Source organism: Carcharhinus amblyrhynchos, chromosome 14 (genome assembly GCF_965287045.1).
Source record: "Carcharhinus amblyrhynchos chromosome 14, sCarAmb.v2.hapA, whole genome shotgun sequence".
Classification (NCBI taxonomy): domain Eukaryota; kingdom Metazoa; phylum Chordata; class Chondrichthyes; order Carcharhiniformes; family Carcharhinidae; genus Carcharhinus; species Carcharhinus amblyrhynchos.
The window spans coordinates 6,335,424-6,354,533 of NC_137337.1; the positions used below are offsets into that span (position 1 = coordinate 6,335,424).

The window sequence follows — 19,110 nt, forward strand, 5'->3', positions numbered from 1 at the left end:
CTTACCTGGTCTGGCCTACCTGTGATTCCCAGACCAGACCAGCTTGATGCTTAACTGCCCCTGATATAGCCTGGCGAGCCACCCAGTTGAAGGGTTTTGAGGGGTGGGTTATATATGCTGATCCCATAACCCATGAAAGGATAAAGGACAGAGCAGTGAGTGTGGGGAGGTGAAAGGGATTTGGAGAGTGAGGAAGGGAGTGAGTAAGACACAGGGGGCCCTATTTTACCATTTTGATTCTAAGTGCTGGGCGACTTTGAAACTGGGGCTGTTTCAGATCCGACTTTTAGACGCGTTCTCAGGCGCCCCCATATGCATGCTGCCTGGGAAAAAAAAATCAGCGATTCCGAATCGCGTTGCGGAAGCCTGTGGGTGGGGCTTAAAGCACCCGAAACCCCGCAGCTCTGATCGGTGCACCCAACTGCGCACGCGCAGAAAAAAAGTGACAGAACGCGGCTCCCCTGCCACATCCCTCTCGGGCCGGATACTGCCTCCCCCTGACCCCCACAGACATTGCTCCACCCTCCCAACATGACTGACGCCCTTTTCCCACCATCCCCACACCACCCAGATTGATGGCAGGCCCCTAGCCCTCCCCCCTGGTCTCAGGCAGAGTGGCAGCAGACACTCCCCCCACCCCCAACCTCAAGCAGAGAACCGTCAGATGCTAGGTACCTCCCTCCTCACTAACCGGAGCGCCCGAATTGGATTTCTACGGAGCATGTCTGTTTCGCTCCACTGACCAAAGATTTGACTGGATCAAACATACGAATACTGTGGCTACAAGAGCTGGTCAGAGGCTGGGTATCCTGCGGCAAGTAACTCACGTCCTGACTCCCCAGAGCCTGTCCACCGTCTACAAGGCACAAGTCAGGAGTGTGATGGAACACTCCCCACTTGCTTGGATGGTGCAGCTCCAACAACACTCAAGAAACTCCACACCATCCAGGACAAAGCAGCCAGTGTGACCAACACCGAGGGTAACTCCCTGCTCCTTAAATTAGCACCACGGGATATTTTACTCAAAGGGCAGCAGGATCTCTGTTTAACGTCGCATCAAAAAGACAGCACCTCCAACAGTGCAGCACTCGCTCAGTACGACACTGCAACGTTCACCTTGATTATTCTGTCTCCGGAGCTGGGACTTGAACCCACAACCTTCTGACTCAGAAGGGATACCAACTGACAGCAATCCCACCCAGGCCTAACACCGGTAACCTGGGGTGAATGTAAAACCACGGCAGGGGAGTTCTCCCTGGTGTCCTGACCAACATTCACCCCTCAGCTAACATTGCTAAATATTAATGGTTCTGACGAAGGGTCATCAACCTGAAATGTTGGCTCTTTTCCTCTCTCCGCAGATGCTGTCCGACTTGCTGAGCTATTCCAGCATTTTCTGTTTTTATTTCGGGTTTTTTTCAGCGACGCGGCGTTCTGCTTTTCGATCGTTAATAATCACCCACTCGTTTTCACACTGCTGCTTGTGGGAGCTTGCTGTGCCGTATATCTCACATCACAACAGTGACCGCACTTACAAAAGTTCTTCACCGCCTGGGTGTCCTTGGGCTGGCACGGACGGACAAGATGGGCTGAACGGCCACCTTCTGTGGCGTAACATTTCTATAGTTTGATGGCTGTAAAGGCGCTATATAAATGCACCTTGCTCTTCGCCCTGGGGCACCACCAGGGAAACCACGACATGATCAAGGCCAGGGGTCTCGCCTTCAGATACAAATATACTCAAAACAAAAAATCATTTCAGAAAGGGAAGTGAATGGTGTGGCTCCGTGACAAGTCTTCTTAATAAAAGCTTCGGATAAATAACAGGTCAAGAAAAATAACAAAAGGGAAATAAAAGCAGCCGTGTGATGACTAAAGGTGGCCTTGGTATATAAAATAAACCAGCTCCTCTAGCAGCTTGATGGGGTTTGGGGGTGGGGAATGGGCCTGCACCGGGTGGGGAGGGGGGGGTGGGGGTGGCATCTGATAACAATCTCACAGCGCCAGGGACCCAGGGGGTTCAATTCCAGCCTCGTGTCACTGCCTGTGTGGAGCTCGCACATTCTCCCCGTGTCTGCGTGGGTTTCCTCCGGGTGTTCCGGTTTCCTCCCACAATCCAAAGACGCGTGGATTGGCCGTGCTAAGATTGACCCTTAGGTGTCGGGGGGGGGCGGTGGGGGGGACTAGTCAAGGTAAATACTGGGGTTACGGGGATAGGGTCTGGGTGGGATTGTTGTTGTTGGCGCAGGCTCAATGGGCTGAGTGGCCCTCCTGCACTATGACTCTACAAATTAATTTAACATGAATCACCATTCGCAGAGACGAGTTCCAACCCTCTGCCACCTTTTCAATTCTGGAAACCCATTCTTTACATACAACATGTCCACTGGTCTTGGACTCCTTAACCAATGGAAATCAATTGTCTCCACTCTACCCATGCCCTACAACACCTCGAACATTTTAATCAAAATCACCCACCCCCCCCCCAACCAGGGAACAGTTTGTAATTTAATTCTTGGATTCCAGATACCATTCTGGTTTCCTTTTATTGTGAGATCTGGGCCTCGCTGGGTAGGCCGACGCTTATTGCTTACCCCTAACGGCCCTTGCGGAAGTGGTGGTCAGCTTGCCTTCTTTAACTGCTGCAGTCCCTGGGGTTTAGATGCTGGTAGGTGGGGGCTGCTTCCCTGGCAGGGGGGGGTTACAGGCTCTGTGTAAAAGGCCGGCCTGTTAAGAGAAATGTCTTCGCTCGGGGTGGGGGGAGAGGTTGTGAATCTTTGGAATTCTCAGAGGGATGCTGATGTTGAGGATACTCAAGATGGAGATGGGCAGATTGCTGGAGACACAGAAAGACTCAGGAATATGGGGTTAGGAGGGGAACGTGAGTTAATATTGAACACCCCCAACCGTGATCTTACTGAACAGCTGGAGCTCTGGCCAATATTTATCCTTCAAACAACCTCATTAAATCAGGGTCCCTGGTCACACTCACATTGCTGTTTGCTGGGGCTTGCTAATGTATAAACTGGCTGCAACATTCCCTACATTACAACATGGTCACATTTCAAAAATACTTCTAGAAAGTTCTTGAAGATGTGGTCATGAAAAACGCCACATAAAGTCTTTTAGTTTGTTCTTTCAATGTTTATTTTATTTATTTATTAGTGTCACAAGTCGGCTTACATTAACACTGCAATGAAGTTAGTGTGAAAATCCCCTGGTTGCCACACTCCGGCACCTATCTGGGTACACGGAGGGAGAATTTAGCACGGGTCAATGCACCTAACTAGTGCGTCTTTCAGACTGTGGGAGGAAACCCACGCAGACATGGGGAGAATGTGCAAACTCCGCACAGGCAGTGACCCGAGGCTGGGATCGAACCCGTTCCCTGACGCTGTGAAGCCGCAGTGCTAACCACTGAGAAGGCATTTTACAGGAGCATATTCTGACACAAAATCCACCACATCACCAACGTGGAGAGGTGCTGGGCAGATGAGAAAATGTTTGGTGAAACAGACAGGTTTTACAGAGTCTTAAAGGAGAGGGAGGTGGAGAGACATTGGGAGGGCCTGTGAGATGGCAGCTTGCTGTCTGAAGGCACGGTTATCTCTCACCTACCTGTGCCGCTGTAGTGCTGGGGTGGAAGGTCATATGGGACGGGGAACGACATCTCTGATACTTTGCAGTCTGACAATCGACCTTGTTGTACTGAGAATCGCCCAGTTTCTATCCCCTGGTGATAAAGACAGATGGGTTTACAACGATATGAAGCAACAACAGACAAGGTGCATTTAGTGGACAGTTGACCATAGAACTACCGATCTTAATGCAGTCAATTGGCAGCACTGCTTCGAGACCCTCCGAGCATTTTTCATCCTTTTTTTCCACACACACAGACACGTGTGGAGATCAAGTACACAAAAGGTGACTAAAGAATGTATTTGTTCTGAAAATATTTGGTTAAATAATTAGAGTGCAAAATCGCAGAAGAAAATGCTGGAAAACCCTCAGCAGGTCAGCCAGCGCCAGAGGGACAGGTTTGACGGGCAGGGTTTTTATTGTAGGTTTGGGAGTAGACCATTCAGCCCCTCGAGCCTGCTCCGTCATTCAGCAAGATCATGGCTGATCTGATTGTGGTCTCAACTCCATTCTTCTGTCTGCCCCCTCAATAGCCCTGGGCTTCCTTGTAGACTGTGAACCTGTCTAACTCATGCTCAATGACCCAGCCCTGCCCCTGCCTTCTGGGGAAGGGAATTCCAAAGATTCATGACTCAGAAAAAATTTCTCCTCATCTCTTTCTTGAGTGGGGAGTTCCCTTATTTTTAAATTGTGCCCCCCTAATTCTAGATTCCCCCAAGAGGGGGAACGTTCTCTCAGTCTTCACCCAATCAAACCCCTTTCCCCCCCTTCTTGGAATTGCACACATTTCAATTGGATCATCTCTCATTCTCCTAAACTCTAATGAACATCAGCCCACGTCACTCAACTGCGTTCAAATCAAATATATACCTCCTTAGGTAAGAAGACCAAGACTTGACAACTCTAAATATCTTTCACCGATGCCCTTTGCTGTTGCAATATGATACTCCATGGCCTAGTGGTATTATTGCGAGACTATTAACCCAGAAACTCAGCTAATGCTCTGGGGATCTGGGTTCGAATCCCGCCACAGCAGATGGTGGAATATGAATTCAATAAACAAAAATCTGGAATTAAAGAATCTACTGATGACCGTGAAATCGTTGCCGATTGTCGGAAGAAACCATCTGGATGGCCTTTAGGGAAGGAAATCTGCCATCCTTACCTGGCCTGGCCTACACGTGACTCCAGAACCACAGCAACGTGGTTGACTTTCAACTGCCCTCGGGCAACCAGGGATGGGCAATAAATGCTGACCCAGCCAGAGCCGCCCGTGTCCCACAAATGAATTAAAAAACACCCTCGCAAGAATGGCCAGCATTTCATTTGCCTTCCTTATTGCCAAACATCCCCCGCTGCCAGCTTTGTGTCTGGGTTCTGACCCTTTGTGGTGAGTCACGCCCACTGTGATACTTGTTGGATTGGCCAAGCAGAGGCAGGAGGGCACGCTCGCCATCAAATGAAGGATGACGGATGGGCTCCAGAATTTTGGAAGGCCGAGAGGAGGTCTTCCAACAGGGAAAGATTAGCAACACCCAGAAGTGGGAGCTGTTGAAATATGTAGAACACAAGATGTCAATCCTGCTTCACCCGAATCCCTGGAGTCCGTCAGCCTGGAATTCCCACCCGGATTTTGGTAATAATCTGATTATTGTGGATACGCTAACAATCAGGCACCGGAATACAACACAACATTCCAAATTACTACACCTTGGGTCTCTTACATTGTGACGGAGACCAAGTCTAATTGGCTGTAAAACACTTGGGGACGTGCAGTGCTACTTAAATACAACCCTTTCTTTCTGGGTAAGGATAATTTGTTAACACCAAGGTTTAATGGCAAACCACAAACTCGTGCATAATAACGTCAAACACCCATTTGTAAATGACTGGACTTTGCTAATGATGGTTTTCACAGTGACGGATTATTGTTGAATAATCCAAATCTTTCTTTTTCTCATTTAACGTCTCAATGTTTTAGAAAATATGTCAAACTCTGGAGGTGATTAAAAACAAAGTGTTTAGTTCAATGATAGAGTCTCCTTTGAGAACAATGGGAAAGCTAGCGTCAGATCAGAAAGGCAGAGAAAAGGTTTAATTTGACCCGAAAGATCGTGCGTTTGTTTTAGTCTCAGTGGGAGGCCGTTTCAAACCTACTGGAGTCTTTGGTTTGAAAGCCACTGTCGAGGTTCCTATGGAACGAGACTGCAGATAAGTGGATACTTTCATCCAGAATGAACAGGTAGAGGTTACACACAGTGGAAAAGCAGAGACAACTCTCACACGGTTATTGCATTCACTGTGAGAAAGACCAGTCGCCACCTTTCCCACCTCTAACTGAGGGAACATTTGTCATCTGAATTTGCGAGGCAAAGCCACAAAAGTCTTCCCTTTCCTGCTCCCCTTAACTGGCCTTTGCCCTCAGCGATCACAGAATCCCTGAGGTGCAAACATTTGGCCCATTGAATCCGTGCCACCCAGACCCTATCCCCAAAACTCCACTTATTTACCCTTCTAACCCCCAGACACTGAGACCGGAATTTTACCATCACCCTGCCACGATTCTGGGGATGGGCAAGGTTCAGAGAACACCATTCTCCATTGGCCTTGGGTAGGATCGTACAAATCTCGGGCAACGGGCCAGTAAAATTTCCACCCTAAGGGTCGATGTAGCATGCCCAATCAACCTAACCCACACACCTTTGGACTGTGGATGGAAACTGGAGTTCCCAGAGAAAACCCATGTAGACACAGGGAGAATGTGCAGTCTCCACACAGACAGTGAGCCAAGCCGGGAATCGAACCTGGGTCCCTGGGGCTGTGAGGCAGCAGTGCTAACCACTGTGCCACCGTGGCCATTTCCATCAGTTTTAGACAGCACGCTCCCAACCTTCCGTTTAAGTTTCAGCGTTACGTAAAGCAGGGTTGCTAATGGAAGGTACACTGTCAAAACAAACCAACAATTCAGGATGGCAACAAATCCGGAACTACGAGTAATACTTTACAAAGTTAAAAAGATGTGGGCTACACTGGCGAGGCAGCACTTATTATCCTTGAGGGGGTGATGGTGGGCTGCAGTCCTGAACCGCTCAAAAGCTGGCACCTCCAACAGTGCAGCACTCCCTCAGCACTGCAGGAGGAGATTAATTCTTTGATGGGATGTGGACATCGCTGACAGGACCAGCCCATTCCTAACTGTCCTTGATCAGCATAACTTGCTCTGACATTTCAGAGGGGAGTTATGAGTCAACCCCATTGCCGTGTCTCACATGTAGGCCAGACCCAGGTAAGGACGGCAAGGTTCCTTCTCCAGAGCAACATTAGTGAACCAGATGGGTTTCTACAACAACTGATGACAGTTTATCACCATCACTAAAACTAGCTTTTGATGGCAGATTTATGAATTGAATTTAAATTCCCGCAGCTGCCATGGTGGGATTTGAACCCATGTTCTCAGAGCAAAGCCTCTAATTTCTCAGAAGACTCGGGAAATTTGGCATGTCCGCTACGACTCTCACCAACTTGTACAGACGCACCATAGAAAGCATTCTTTCTGGGTGTATCACAGCTTGGTCTGGGCTCCTGCTCTGCCCAAGACCACAAGGAACTACAAAAGGTCATGAATGCAACCCAATCCATCACACAAACCAGCCTCCCAACCATTGACTCTGTCTACACTTCCCGCTGCCTCGGAAAAGCAGTCAGCATAAATAAGGGCCCCACACAGGCACTCTCTCTTCCACCTTCCTCCGTTAAGAAGAAGATATTAAAGTCTGAGGTCACGTACCAACCGACTCAAGAACAGCTTCTTTCCAGCTGCTGTCAGATTTTTGAATGGACCTACCTTGCATTAAGTTGATCTTTCTCTACACCCCAGCTGTGACTGTAACACTACATTCTGCCCTGTCTCCTTTCCTTCTCTATGAATGGTATGCTTTGTCTCAATAGTGTGCAAGAAACAATACTTTTCACTGTATACTAATACATGTGACAATAATAAATCAAATCATTAGCCTCAGGCCTCTGGATTACTGTTCCAGTGACACTATCACCATGTCACTATCACTGTGCTCTAATCTCTGGAAGGTGGGCTAAAGTCTAAGGGGAGGAGGGGGTTTGACGTCTGAACTCCAGAATGCTATTCTCTAAACCAAGGCTGGAAATGGACATCAGATCATGGGACAATACATCAGAATCAGACAGTCTGAATACCGTAAAGTGTGTGTGTGTGTGTGTGTGTGTGCGCGCGCGTGCATGTGTGTATGTGTGCGTGTTTGCACGCGCATGTGTGTGTGTGTGTGTTTGTGGCAGGGGTGGGGTCGAAATGAGAATCATAGAGGTTTACAGCAGAGTAACAGGCCCTTCAGCCCAACTTGTCCATGCGCCCCTTTTTTTCAAACCATTTTGGTCTCCAATGATCCAGTAAGAAAGGAAGGGAGCTCCAGACTTTCTGAATGGCTGTTCCCCTCTCGCAGACATAACAGAATTGAATGATCAGGTGGAGGAGACAATGCAGTCTGACTGCTCAGTACATCACAGCTTGAAATGGTAACTTAGAGCAGCACCAATCTCTGCTGCCTGCAGAGGGTCAACAAGGGAAGGATTGGAGAGCTTGGTCACACATATCCATCAGCAAGTAAATGAGTGGCAGCATTTTGAAAGTTTTTTTTAAGCTCTCTTGTATACAATCGCTATAACTACAAAGCATTCTTTTCTAATTTTTAATATAAAAATGATTATGACCAACCAGCACACAAGCCTCAACAAGTAGCCTCCAATTTAGTGCATCTCTTCCCATCAACCAACCTTTCTAATCCTTTCCACCCAAAGACACCCATTTGATTTCTGATAATTATACTGGCTGCTTTGCCAAGGCAGTGGGAAATATAGACGGAATCAATGGATGGGAGGCTGGTTTGCGTGATGGATTGGGCTACGTTCACGACCTTTCGTAGTTTCCTGCGGATTTGGGCAGAGCAGGAGCCCATACCAAGCTGTGATACAACCAGAAAGAACGCTTTCTATGGTGCATCTGTAAAAGTTGGTGAGAGTCATAGCTGACATGTCAAATTTTCTTAGTCTTCTGAGAAAGTAAAGGTGTTGGTGGGCTTTCTTAATTATATTATCAGCACTGGGGGGACCAGGACAGGTTGTTGGTGATCTGAACACCTAAAAACTTGAATCTCTCAATCCTTTCTACTTTGTCCCTGTTGATGTAGACAGGGGCATGTTCTCCTTCCATGTGGAGAACACTCTAACCATTCTCTGCACCTTCTCCTGAATTTCCCATCGAGTTTATTGGTCTACTTTTTTTTTGTTTCCGACTAAGTTTGGCTTCCCCGACAAATGGAAGCATTTTTCCTACATCTTCCTTATCGGATGGCCTACTCCTGCTCCTATTTCTTATGTTCTTATGTTCTTATGTTTCTTTTATAATCTTAACGGCCTCCACCAGGTCACCCATTAGTCTTCTCTTTTCTGTAGAAAAGAGCCCCAGACTGATCAATCATCCTGGTGGCTATAACCTGACTACCCAAAGCCCGTCCACCATCTACGAGGCACAAGTCTACTGCTGGTAGAATCCCTCCAGCACAGAAGGAGGCCATTCGGCCCATCGAGTCTGCACCAACCACAATCCCACCCAGGCCCTATCCCCATAGCCCCTGATAATCCCTGACACCAAGGGGCAATTTAGTATAGCCAGTCAACCTAACCCGCACATCTTTGGAGTGTGAGGGGGTACCGGAGCACCCGGAGGAAACCCATACAGAGAAGGTGCAGACTCCGCACAGACAGTGACCCAAGCCTGGAATTGAACCCAGGTTCCTGGCGCGCTGTGAGGCAGCAGTGCTAACCATTCTGCCACCCAAATCAGGAGTGTGATAGAATGCTCTCCACCTGCCTGGATGGGTGCAACTCCAGCAACACTCGAGAAGCTCGACACCATCCAGGACAAAACAACCCACTCGACTGCCACCACCTTAACCATTCACTCCCTCTGGTATCGACACACAATGACAGCCGTGTGTACCATTTATATTCTATGAGATGCGCTACAGAGATTCCCCAAGGCTCCTTTGGCAGCACCTTCCAAATCCACGGCCATCACCATCTAGAAGAACAAGGGCAGCGGATACACGTAGGTTCCCCTCCAAACCCCCCTCACCATCCTTCACTGTCGCTGGGTCAAAATCCTGGAACTCCCTCCCCTAACTGCACAGTGGATGTACCTACATCACTTGGATCAAGGCAGCAGCTCCCGGCCACCTTGTGAAGGGTAATTAGGGATCGGCCGTGAATACCTATCTAACCAGTAACACCCACTCACACTCCGTGAATGAATAATAAAAGCCTCTCAGTTCTGGTATCATGCTTGTAAATCCTTTTCTGCACCTTCTCCTGTACCTTGATATTTAGTTTTGTTAATATGCAGACACAAGAGGCACACAATACTCCGCAGACAGGTCTAAGCAGGTTTTGATACAATCTCTCTGCTTTTAACTTCCAAGCCTCTAGGAATGAAGCAGAGTGCTTTGTTTGCAATCCTAATGGATTTGTTAACCTGATAAGCGCGGTCTGCATCTCTAGGCGAACAATCCTTGTGTACTGGGTCAGCCAAGGACAGCCTCGCTTCTATTCCTGCCTGTGGAGGCAGATAGCTGGCGGACAATCGCCACGTCCCGCTTGACGCGGGAAAACACCTCCAAGACTGACCTGTCATCCTTGGCGTTCTTAACCATTTAACTACAGCATAAGTCAGTCCTACAGGAAAAATACTAGGACTGAGTGGGTTTATAATGTCAGTAATATACAGACTGATTGGTCCAGGAAAGCAGGAATGTCTGTGGATCTGACAGTAAGACCAGGTTAAAGTCCAACAGGTTTATTTGGAATCACGAGCTTTCGGAGCTCTGCTCCGAAACCTGTTGGACTTTAACCTGATGTTGTGAGACTTCTTACTGTGCCCACCCCAGTCCAACACCGGCATCTCCACATCTGGAACTGACAGCGGTTTTTCTGCGATGGCTTACAGCTTTTAACTTTCTCATTTCAATTCATCCTTGGGGTCTGAGTGTTGCCGGAAGCGCTGGATTTATTACCTCCCCGAGTTACCCCTCGAGAAGGTGACTGAACCATCGCTGCCCGCGTGGCGAAGGGGCGCACACGGCGCCATCAGGTAAGGAGTTCTAAGACTTTGACCCTGACGTGAAGAAGGAACAGCCAACAACGTCCGGGTGGGGAAGGTGCGTGACCCGAAGAGGCAGTTGGAGGTGACGTAAGATCCCTCCAGAACCCCAATCCAGCAGATTTGCCCTTTGGGACTCAGCGAAATCAGCCAATGACAGGGCTACTGAGCCACTCCTGGTGATGGACTCCCAGAGTCGGAGGACTCTGTGCCCCCGGTACCCTCAGTGTCTCCTGCAACACGGAGGATTCATCAACCGAGGGACAGGACTTTGAACCAAAGCAAGTTTCCTTCACGGGAGCCGCAGTCAATGTCTCAAAGGCAAAAACAGACCCACGTTCATCTTGTGCCTTATACATCCCCAGGACATCCCAAAGATAATTAACAGCTCCTGAAACATAGTCACGGATGCAATGTAGAAATTAGTGCAGCAGAGATCAGATATCTGGCTGGGATGTGCATGGAAACTCTGTGGAGATGCTGATGAGTGGGTTAAAGTGGAAAGGGCCCAGGAAGTTTGAAATTCCGATTGGGAGAGGGTCCCAGGGAGCCGGTGTTTCCCACTCTATGCCAGAATCGGGGAATTTGGACAATCCTGATGTACCTATGGTGATAGTTTCCCAGGAAATGGGTAAACCTAGTCTGATACCTGAGTAACTTCAGAACTGACCTCCAAATCACACTACCCGACTACCTCCCTGACCACCTCACTATTGCCCCTTGAACCCCCAATGATCTCCCGAATGCCTTCTTCTGCAGATTCTACGATTCTGATAAAGGGATGTGTCGTGTTTTACCCATAACTCTGCTCTGCTCTGACAGAGTTCTCTGGAAGGCACTGAACTGTGTATTTGTGTGACCGGGAGACCCTGATACAAACACGCAGCAGCATCCAGCTGGGAGGAATTTACAAGCACAGCGGCAATCTGACGATCGCTGCTCGGAATATCCCTGCCATCGTGGCAGCCAATTTACCCACAGCAAGCTCCCCACAATGAGGTAACAATCAGATAGTGATTACTGATGTTGTTTGAAGGATAAGGTTTGGCCAGGACACCAGAGAGAACATCACTGCTCTTCGAAACGGCCACCACAAGATCTTTTGGGCCTGTCCCCGGGGCAAACGAGGCCTTGATTTAATGTCTGCTAAATGTCTCACACCAAAGATGGCACCTCTGGCAGTGCAGCACTCCATCAGTACTGCACTGGGGAGTATCAGTCTCGCTTTTGACCTCAAATTTCTGGAGTGAGCCCGGAACCCACAAACGTCTGCTTCAGAGTTGAGAGTGCTACCCACTGACCATGCCTCCTCTTCCCCGTTCTGCCTTCATAGAATCCCTACAGTGCAGAAGGAGGCCATTTGGCCCATCGAGTCTGGGCCAACAAACCTAGCCAGGCCCTATTCCCATAACCCTATATGTACACTGCTAATCCTCTGACTCTGGGGTCAATTTAACATGGTGAATCCACCTAACCCGCACATCTTTTGACCGTGGGAGGAAACCGGAGCACCCGGAGGAAACCCACGCAGACACGGGGAGAACGTGCAATCTCCACACAGACAGTGACCCAAGCCGGGAATCGAACCCAAGCCCCTGGTGCTGTGAGGCAGCCATGCTAACCCACTGTGCCACCGTGTGCGGTCTACATGCCCACTAACTATCACCTTCTGGCTTCACTCATGACAAAGGGTCACTTGGACAAACATGATGGTCAGTGCCTTCAGGTGAGAAGGGAATCTGTGGTTTTCTGAAAAAGCATAAAATATTACGGCAATGGCAGGCAATTTGATAAAGTGCAACTGGAACCTGGAAAGATAGTTCAGAAGAGCAGCTATATTTAGCCCAGAGATAATTGAATAGATAAGTGGACCAGCCACTCGACAGAACAAACTTACAAAAGCTTTGGGCAGGTACAGAACTCCCAGTTCATATGAGCGGATCATCAGCTGAAAGCCATTTTTCTCCAGCGTTCCCCAGGCGGCCTTTGACAGGTTGGCACTAATGTACAGGAAGAGACAGGAGAGCTATCAGAGGTGGAAGTCAATCAGGGCTGTGCTGGTTAATAATTCACACAAACTCTTCAGACAAGCACAACATCCCCACAGAACCTGGGAAAATAAGATTCTACTTCTTCTCTTTCTCACTTAATCATCATTAGGGTTTGCAAGCTTCACTTTCCTGTCTCTAATCTATTGATATATTTAAAATCTTACATCGGCGACACGTCCCACCTCTGTCACCTCACTCTCTGGTGTCACGTTATGCATCTGCTTGTTGCATCAACAACTTGATGTTCACATTAATAGTGGAGAACATCTCTGTAAATACCGTGATGGTATTACCTGGTCATGACTTTCAAAAATCGCACAACCTTACCGTAAAGGAGGTGGCCATTCGGCCCACTGATCTGTGCTAGCTCCCTGAAAGACCTATCAAATTAGTTCCATTTCCTCCCCAGTCCCCCGGCTTTTCCTGTAACATCCCTGCAATCCCTCTGCCTCAAATTATCTATCCAATTCCCTTTTGAATTCCCTATTGAATTCCACTTCTTAGGCTGGGCATTCCAGATCATAATTTTCTTCATTCTTTCATGGCAATGTGAGTGTTGCAGTTGAGGTCGGCATATGCTGTCCATTCCTAACTGTCCTTTAACGGAGTGTCTCGCTGGGCCATTTCAGAAGGTGGTTGAGAATCAACCACATTGCTGTGGCTCTGGAGTCACATGTAGGCCAGACCGCATAAGGACGGCAGATTTCCCTCCCTAAAGGGCATTACTGAACCAGGTGGGGTTTTACGCCAACAGATGATAGTTTCATTGTCATCATTACTAAGGCTAACTTTATTATTAACTGAATTTAAACTGCCATGATGGGATTTGAACTCCTATCCTCAGGTCATCTGCCTGAGTCTTTGGACATTACCACTCTGACCATTACCTTTGGGTGACCATTACCTCTACAAGGCCATTCCAGCACAGTCATCATTACTGCTCAGTGACCATTGCCAGCGAATGACCTTAACCTCTGGGTGGCCATTCCCGCTCAGTGGCCATTATGTGATCATTCCTCTAGATCTCGAGAGCTCAGAACAATAAGAAATGATATCATTGGTACATACAAAGCCAGACACATATGCCGGAATTTTACTGCCTCGCCTACCCGAGGCTTGTAAAATCCCATCTGAGGCCAAAGGAGATGCTGTTCTGCGAGCCTCACCTGCCCTGATTCTGGGGCAGGCGTACCAGTAAAATTCCAATCATAATTCTTAGATGGCGTGATGGTCTAGAGGTGTGATGGTGTGGACAGTTTGATGGTGTGGACGGTTTGATGGTGTGGATGGTTTGATGGTGTGGATGGTTTGATGGTGTGGATGGTTTGAGGTTGTTTGCAGTGATTGGAGGGATTACAGTCTCAGGAGATGCCGGCGATCGTTTTGGACTCAGACAAGGAGAAGCTTTTTCACTCAGAGGATTATGAATAATTGTAATTCCCCAAGGGGTGTAGATGTTCAGTCACTGAGTGCATTAAACACCAAGAGCAATAGGTTCTTGGAAACTAATAGTATCAGTGGATATGGAGAACAGGTAGAAAGTGGAGGAATAAGAACATTCCATCGTGAATGTACTCAAGGCCAAGATCTTGGAATTAACAACAAAACACTTTAGATTACTGCAGCACACCAAGAAATAAATGGTATCACAAAGCAATTTCAAAGGCAATAATTAAAAAGTTCCAACAACAGGTCACCTGTCAAGAAATCAAAACCAATTTGAAGATGAAATGACTCATTCTGATATACTTTTGCTTTGTTCTGCCATTGTGAAGGACTTTGTTAAGAGGAGAAATTGTGGGGCTGGTAGCTAGAAGACTCAGCTTTAAGGTAATTTGCATGAAGAACAAGAGGGAAATGAGGAAGATTTACGTGAGCTGGTGACTTTGTTACGATCTGGAATGTGTTGCTTGGGCAAACAGAGGAAGCAAATTTGATCGGCGATGCTAAACTGCCCCCTTAGTGTCAGGAGGACTAGCTAGGGTAAGTGCACAGGATAGTGCCTTGGTGGGATTGTGGTCGGTGCAGACTCGATGGGCTGAATGGCCTCCTTCTGCACTGTCAGATTCTATGAAACAAATCGCAGAGCTTCAGGGAAGTGGGGACAAATTGAATAGCTGTTTGAAAGAGTCAGTTTAGATCATGATGGGCTGAATCATTTTAGAATTTCCTTTTGGTTGAAATATTTTTTGCCCATGATGTAAAGCACAGTAATGCAGACACTGCCTGACAGGTTAGTGAGCTGTAGGAAGCTGAATTAACACTATCAGTTGGTGCTGAAGGATCCTCCACTTAATGACTGCCTCTTGAACAATGTGAATTCAGAGGCCTGATACCATTAAGATAGTAACTCAATCAGCCGAGAACTCATCCTTTCTCGCCAGCACTGGGACTAAATAACATAATATTGCAACATAGGCAGAAGGCAACAAGATGCAATGTCATAAAGGTTTGCAGCGTGGAATGAGGCCCTTCGGCCCAACTCGTCCATGCCGCCCAGTTTTTAACTGGTCCCAGTTGCCTGCGTTTGGCCCATATCCCTCGACACCGATCTTACCCATGTAACTACTTAAATGCTTTTTAAAAGACAAAATTGTACCCGCCTCTACTACTACCTCTGGCAGCTTGTTCCAGACACTCACCACCCTCTGTGTGAAAAAATTGCCCTTCTGGGCCCCTTTGTATCTCTCCCCTCTCACCTTAAACTTATGCCCTCTAGTTTTAGACTCCCCTACCTTTGGGAAAAGATTTGACTATCTAGCTGATCTATGCCCCTCATTATTTGATAGACCTCTATAAGATCACCCCTCAGCCTCCTATACTCCAGAGGAAAAAAATCCCAGTCTTTGGATAGTCAGGAGCTTTTTCCCAGGATGGAAGAGTCAATTACTAGGGGGCACAGGTTTAAGGTGCGAGGGGCAAGGTTTAAAGGCAATATACAAACTGGTTTTTTACAGAGAGAGTAGTGGGTGCCTGGAACTCGTTGCCAGGGGAGGTAGTGGAAGCAGATACAGTAGTGACGTTTAAGGGTGTCTTGACAAATACGTGAATAGGATGGGAATAGAGGGATACGGTCCCTGGAAGGGTAGGGGGTTTGAGTTCAGTCGGGCAGCATGGTTGGTGCAGGCTTAGAGGGCCGAAGGGCCTGTTCCTGTGCTGTAATTTCCATTGTATCCAGCCTTTCCTTGTGGGTAATCTAGGAAGTTGGATCAGGAATTGGCTATCAGATAGGAGACAGAGGGTGGTGGTGGATGGTAAATATTCATCATGGAGTGCAGTTACGAGTGGTGTGCCTCAGGGATCTGTTTTGGGGCCACTGTTGTTTGTAATTTTTATTAATGATCTGGATGAGGGTATAGTTGGGTGGATTAGTAAATTTGCTGATGACACCAAAGTTGGAGGTGTGGTAGATTGTGAGGAAGGGTGTCATAGTCTGCAGGGAGACTTAGATAGGTTGCAGAGCTGGGCCGAGAGGTGGCGGATGGAATTTAATGCGGAGAAGTGTGAGGTAATTCACTTTGGTAGGAGCAACAGATGTGTCGAGTATAGGGCTAACGGGAGGACTTTGAATAGTGTGGATGAACAGAGGGATCTAGGTGTGTGTGTACATAGATCCCTGAAAGTTGGGAATCAAGTAGATAAGGTTGTCAAGAAGGCGTACGGTGTCTTGGCGTTTATTGGTAGGGGGATTGAATTTAGGAGTCGCAGTGTAATGTTGCAACTGTACACTACTCTAGTGCGGCCGCACTTGGAGTACTGTGTGCAGTTCTGGTCCCCGCATTACAAGAGGGATGTGGAGGCGTTGGAGAGGGTGCAGAGGAGGTTTACTAGGATGTTGCCTGGTATGGTGGGGAGGTCCTATGAGGAGAGACTGAGGGATCTAGGGTTGTTTTCGTTGGAAAGAAGGCGGCTAAGAGGGGATCTTATTGAAACATATAAGATGATTAGAGGTTTAGATAGGGTGGATAGTGATAGCCTTTTTCCTCGGATGGAGAAAGCTAGCACGAGGGGGCATGGCTTTAAATTAAGGGGGGGTAGCTACAGGACGGATGTCAGGGGTAGGTTCTTTACCCAGCGGGTGGTGAGGGATTGGAATGCCCTGCCTGCTGCAGTTGTAAATGCGTCTAGTTTGGGGGCGTTTAAGAGATCTCTGGATAGGTTTATGGACGAAAAGGGATTGGTATAGGCTAGTGGGTCATTGTTTTTGTAACTGGTCGGCGCAACATCGTGGGCCGAAGGGCCTGTTCTGCGCTGTAATGTTCTATGTTCTATGTTCTATGTTCTATAACTCAAACCATCAAGTCCCAGTCGCATCCCAGTAAATCCTTTCTGCACCCTTTCTATAATAGGGTGGCCAGAACTGTATACAATGTTCCAAGTGTGGCCTCACTCATGTTAATAATGCTAATACAAATAGTCATTCTTATCTGCAAAAAGAGTTTCCTGCAAATACCCTAAAAATATTCATTTATCTCAGATGAAGGAAATCAAGTATCACAAGTCATCTGATCTGAGGCTAAAGTACAATCTTACTCGAAGTATCCTGGGAGCTCCGTTGTTTGGAGTTTGTTGGATAATTGCTGGTGAGGACAGCATATATCTGGGAACACTACCACCTAGAGTTCCCCTTCCAAGTCACTCACCATTCTTCGCTAGATCAAAATCCTGGAGCTCCCACCCTAACCGCACTGTGGGTGTACACAGAATAAAGAACTAGAATCATAGAAACCCTGTAGTGCAGAAAGGGGCCATTTGGCCCATCGAGTCTGCACCGACCACAATCCCACCCAGGCCCTACCCCCATATCCCTACACATTTACCCGCTAATCCCTCTAACCTATGCATCTAAGGACACTAAAGGGCAATTTTAGCACGGCCAATCAACCTAACCTGCACATCTTTGGACTGTATAGCACAGGAATAGGCCCCTTGGCCCTCCAAGCCTGTGCCAATCATGTTGTCCTATCAAGATGCTTATATTCCTCTATTCCCCATTTGTTTAGATTCTATCCAGCTAAGTCTTAAATATCGCCAACATACCTGCCTCAACCACCACACTTGGCAGTCCATTCCAGGTCCCCACCACCCTCTGTGTAAAAAAAAACTTCCCCCGCACATCTCCAATGAACCTTTCCTCCCCCTCACCTTGAACTTGTGCCCCCTTGTATTGTCATTTCTGCCCTCCCAACTGTTCACCCTAAATACACCTCTCATAATTCTATAAACCTCCATCAGGTCGCCCCTCAGCCTCTGTCTTTCCAGGGAGAACAATCCCAGTTTGTTCCATCTCTCCTCGTCGCTCAGACCTACACCACAGGGACTGCTCACCATCACCTTCTCCAGGGCAACTAGGGCTGGGTAACAAATGCCTACGTTGCCAGTGATGCCCACAGTCCAAGAATGAAAAAGAAGACCAATTTACTTGCTGCGAGGTCTCTGCGAGGTCAGTGTGATAACGGTGAGGGGGATAAATGTTGGTGCCGGAATCTTCTGCCTTTCTTCAAAACAGAGCTGCGAGAACTTCTACATTTTTATAATTCCTTCTTGGGACACGGGCATTGCTGGCAAGGCCAGCAGGTTTTTGTGGTTCATCCCTAATTGCCCTTCAAGAGAGAGAGAGAAAAAGGGATGGCGAGATCTCAGTTTAACATCTCATCCAAAAGGTTAATCTGTTGCGAAATTAAACATTACATGAAATCACCTCCAGTCTTCATTCCGCAAACAAAATTTTAAATCATTGCAACGCTTCAAGCTCTTCTTCAGAAGTACTTTGGCTAAGGGAAACCATTTGATTAATTTAGATTAAAGAGAGTTAAGAATGCCGGAGAGTTAAGAAGGCCACTGAGCTCATTACCTTTCCAGTGAAGGTAGGATGGATGAGTGCCTTCCAAATCCTCAGGAAGCATCTTGTAGTCAATGCGTTATTTCAGCAGTTCAATTACTATGGCCTCCACAAATGTGGACGCTCTGTACACAGCAAGACTCCACAGACATCAATGAAAGTAAAGGCCAGTTAAGTCGGGTAGGTTGAGGGAGACATGACATCAGGGAGAACGTTCCCACTCTGTGTCCGATATGGCAGCCATAAGACTTTTTTTTACCTCCACCTAAGGGAACAGGCAAGGCCTCAATTTAACATCTCATCTGATAGACGGCACCACTGACAGTGCTGCACTCCCTCAGTGCTGCAATGGGACACATGTCTCTAGAGCTTGGCTTGAGCCCATGACCTTC

General features: G+C 47.6%; 1 protein-coding gene across 1 annotated transcript in view; it reads right to left on the bottom strand.

The window, feature by feature from the left end:
* tdp1 (tyrosyl-DNA phosphodiesterase 1) overlaps positions 1–19,110 on the bottom strand; it is a 92,690-nt gene that overhangs the window by 10,194 nt on the left and 63,386 nt on the right. The window contains exons 14-15 of the mRNA XM_080202101.1: positions 12,723–12,825; positions 3,619–3,733 (exon numbers count right to left, since the gene is read on the bottom strand). Coding sequence (XP_080058227.1) covers positions 3,619–3,733; positions 12,723–12,825 — 218 coding nt within the window. The remainder of the gene's footprint in view (positions 1–3,618; positions 3,734–12,722; positions 12,826–19,110) is intronic.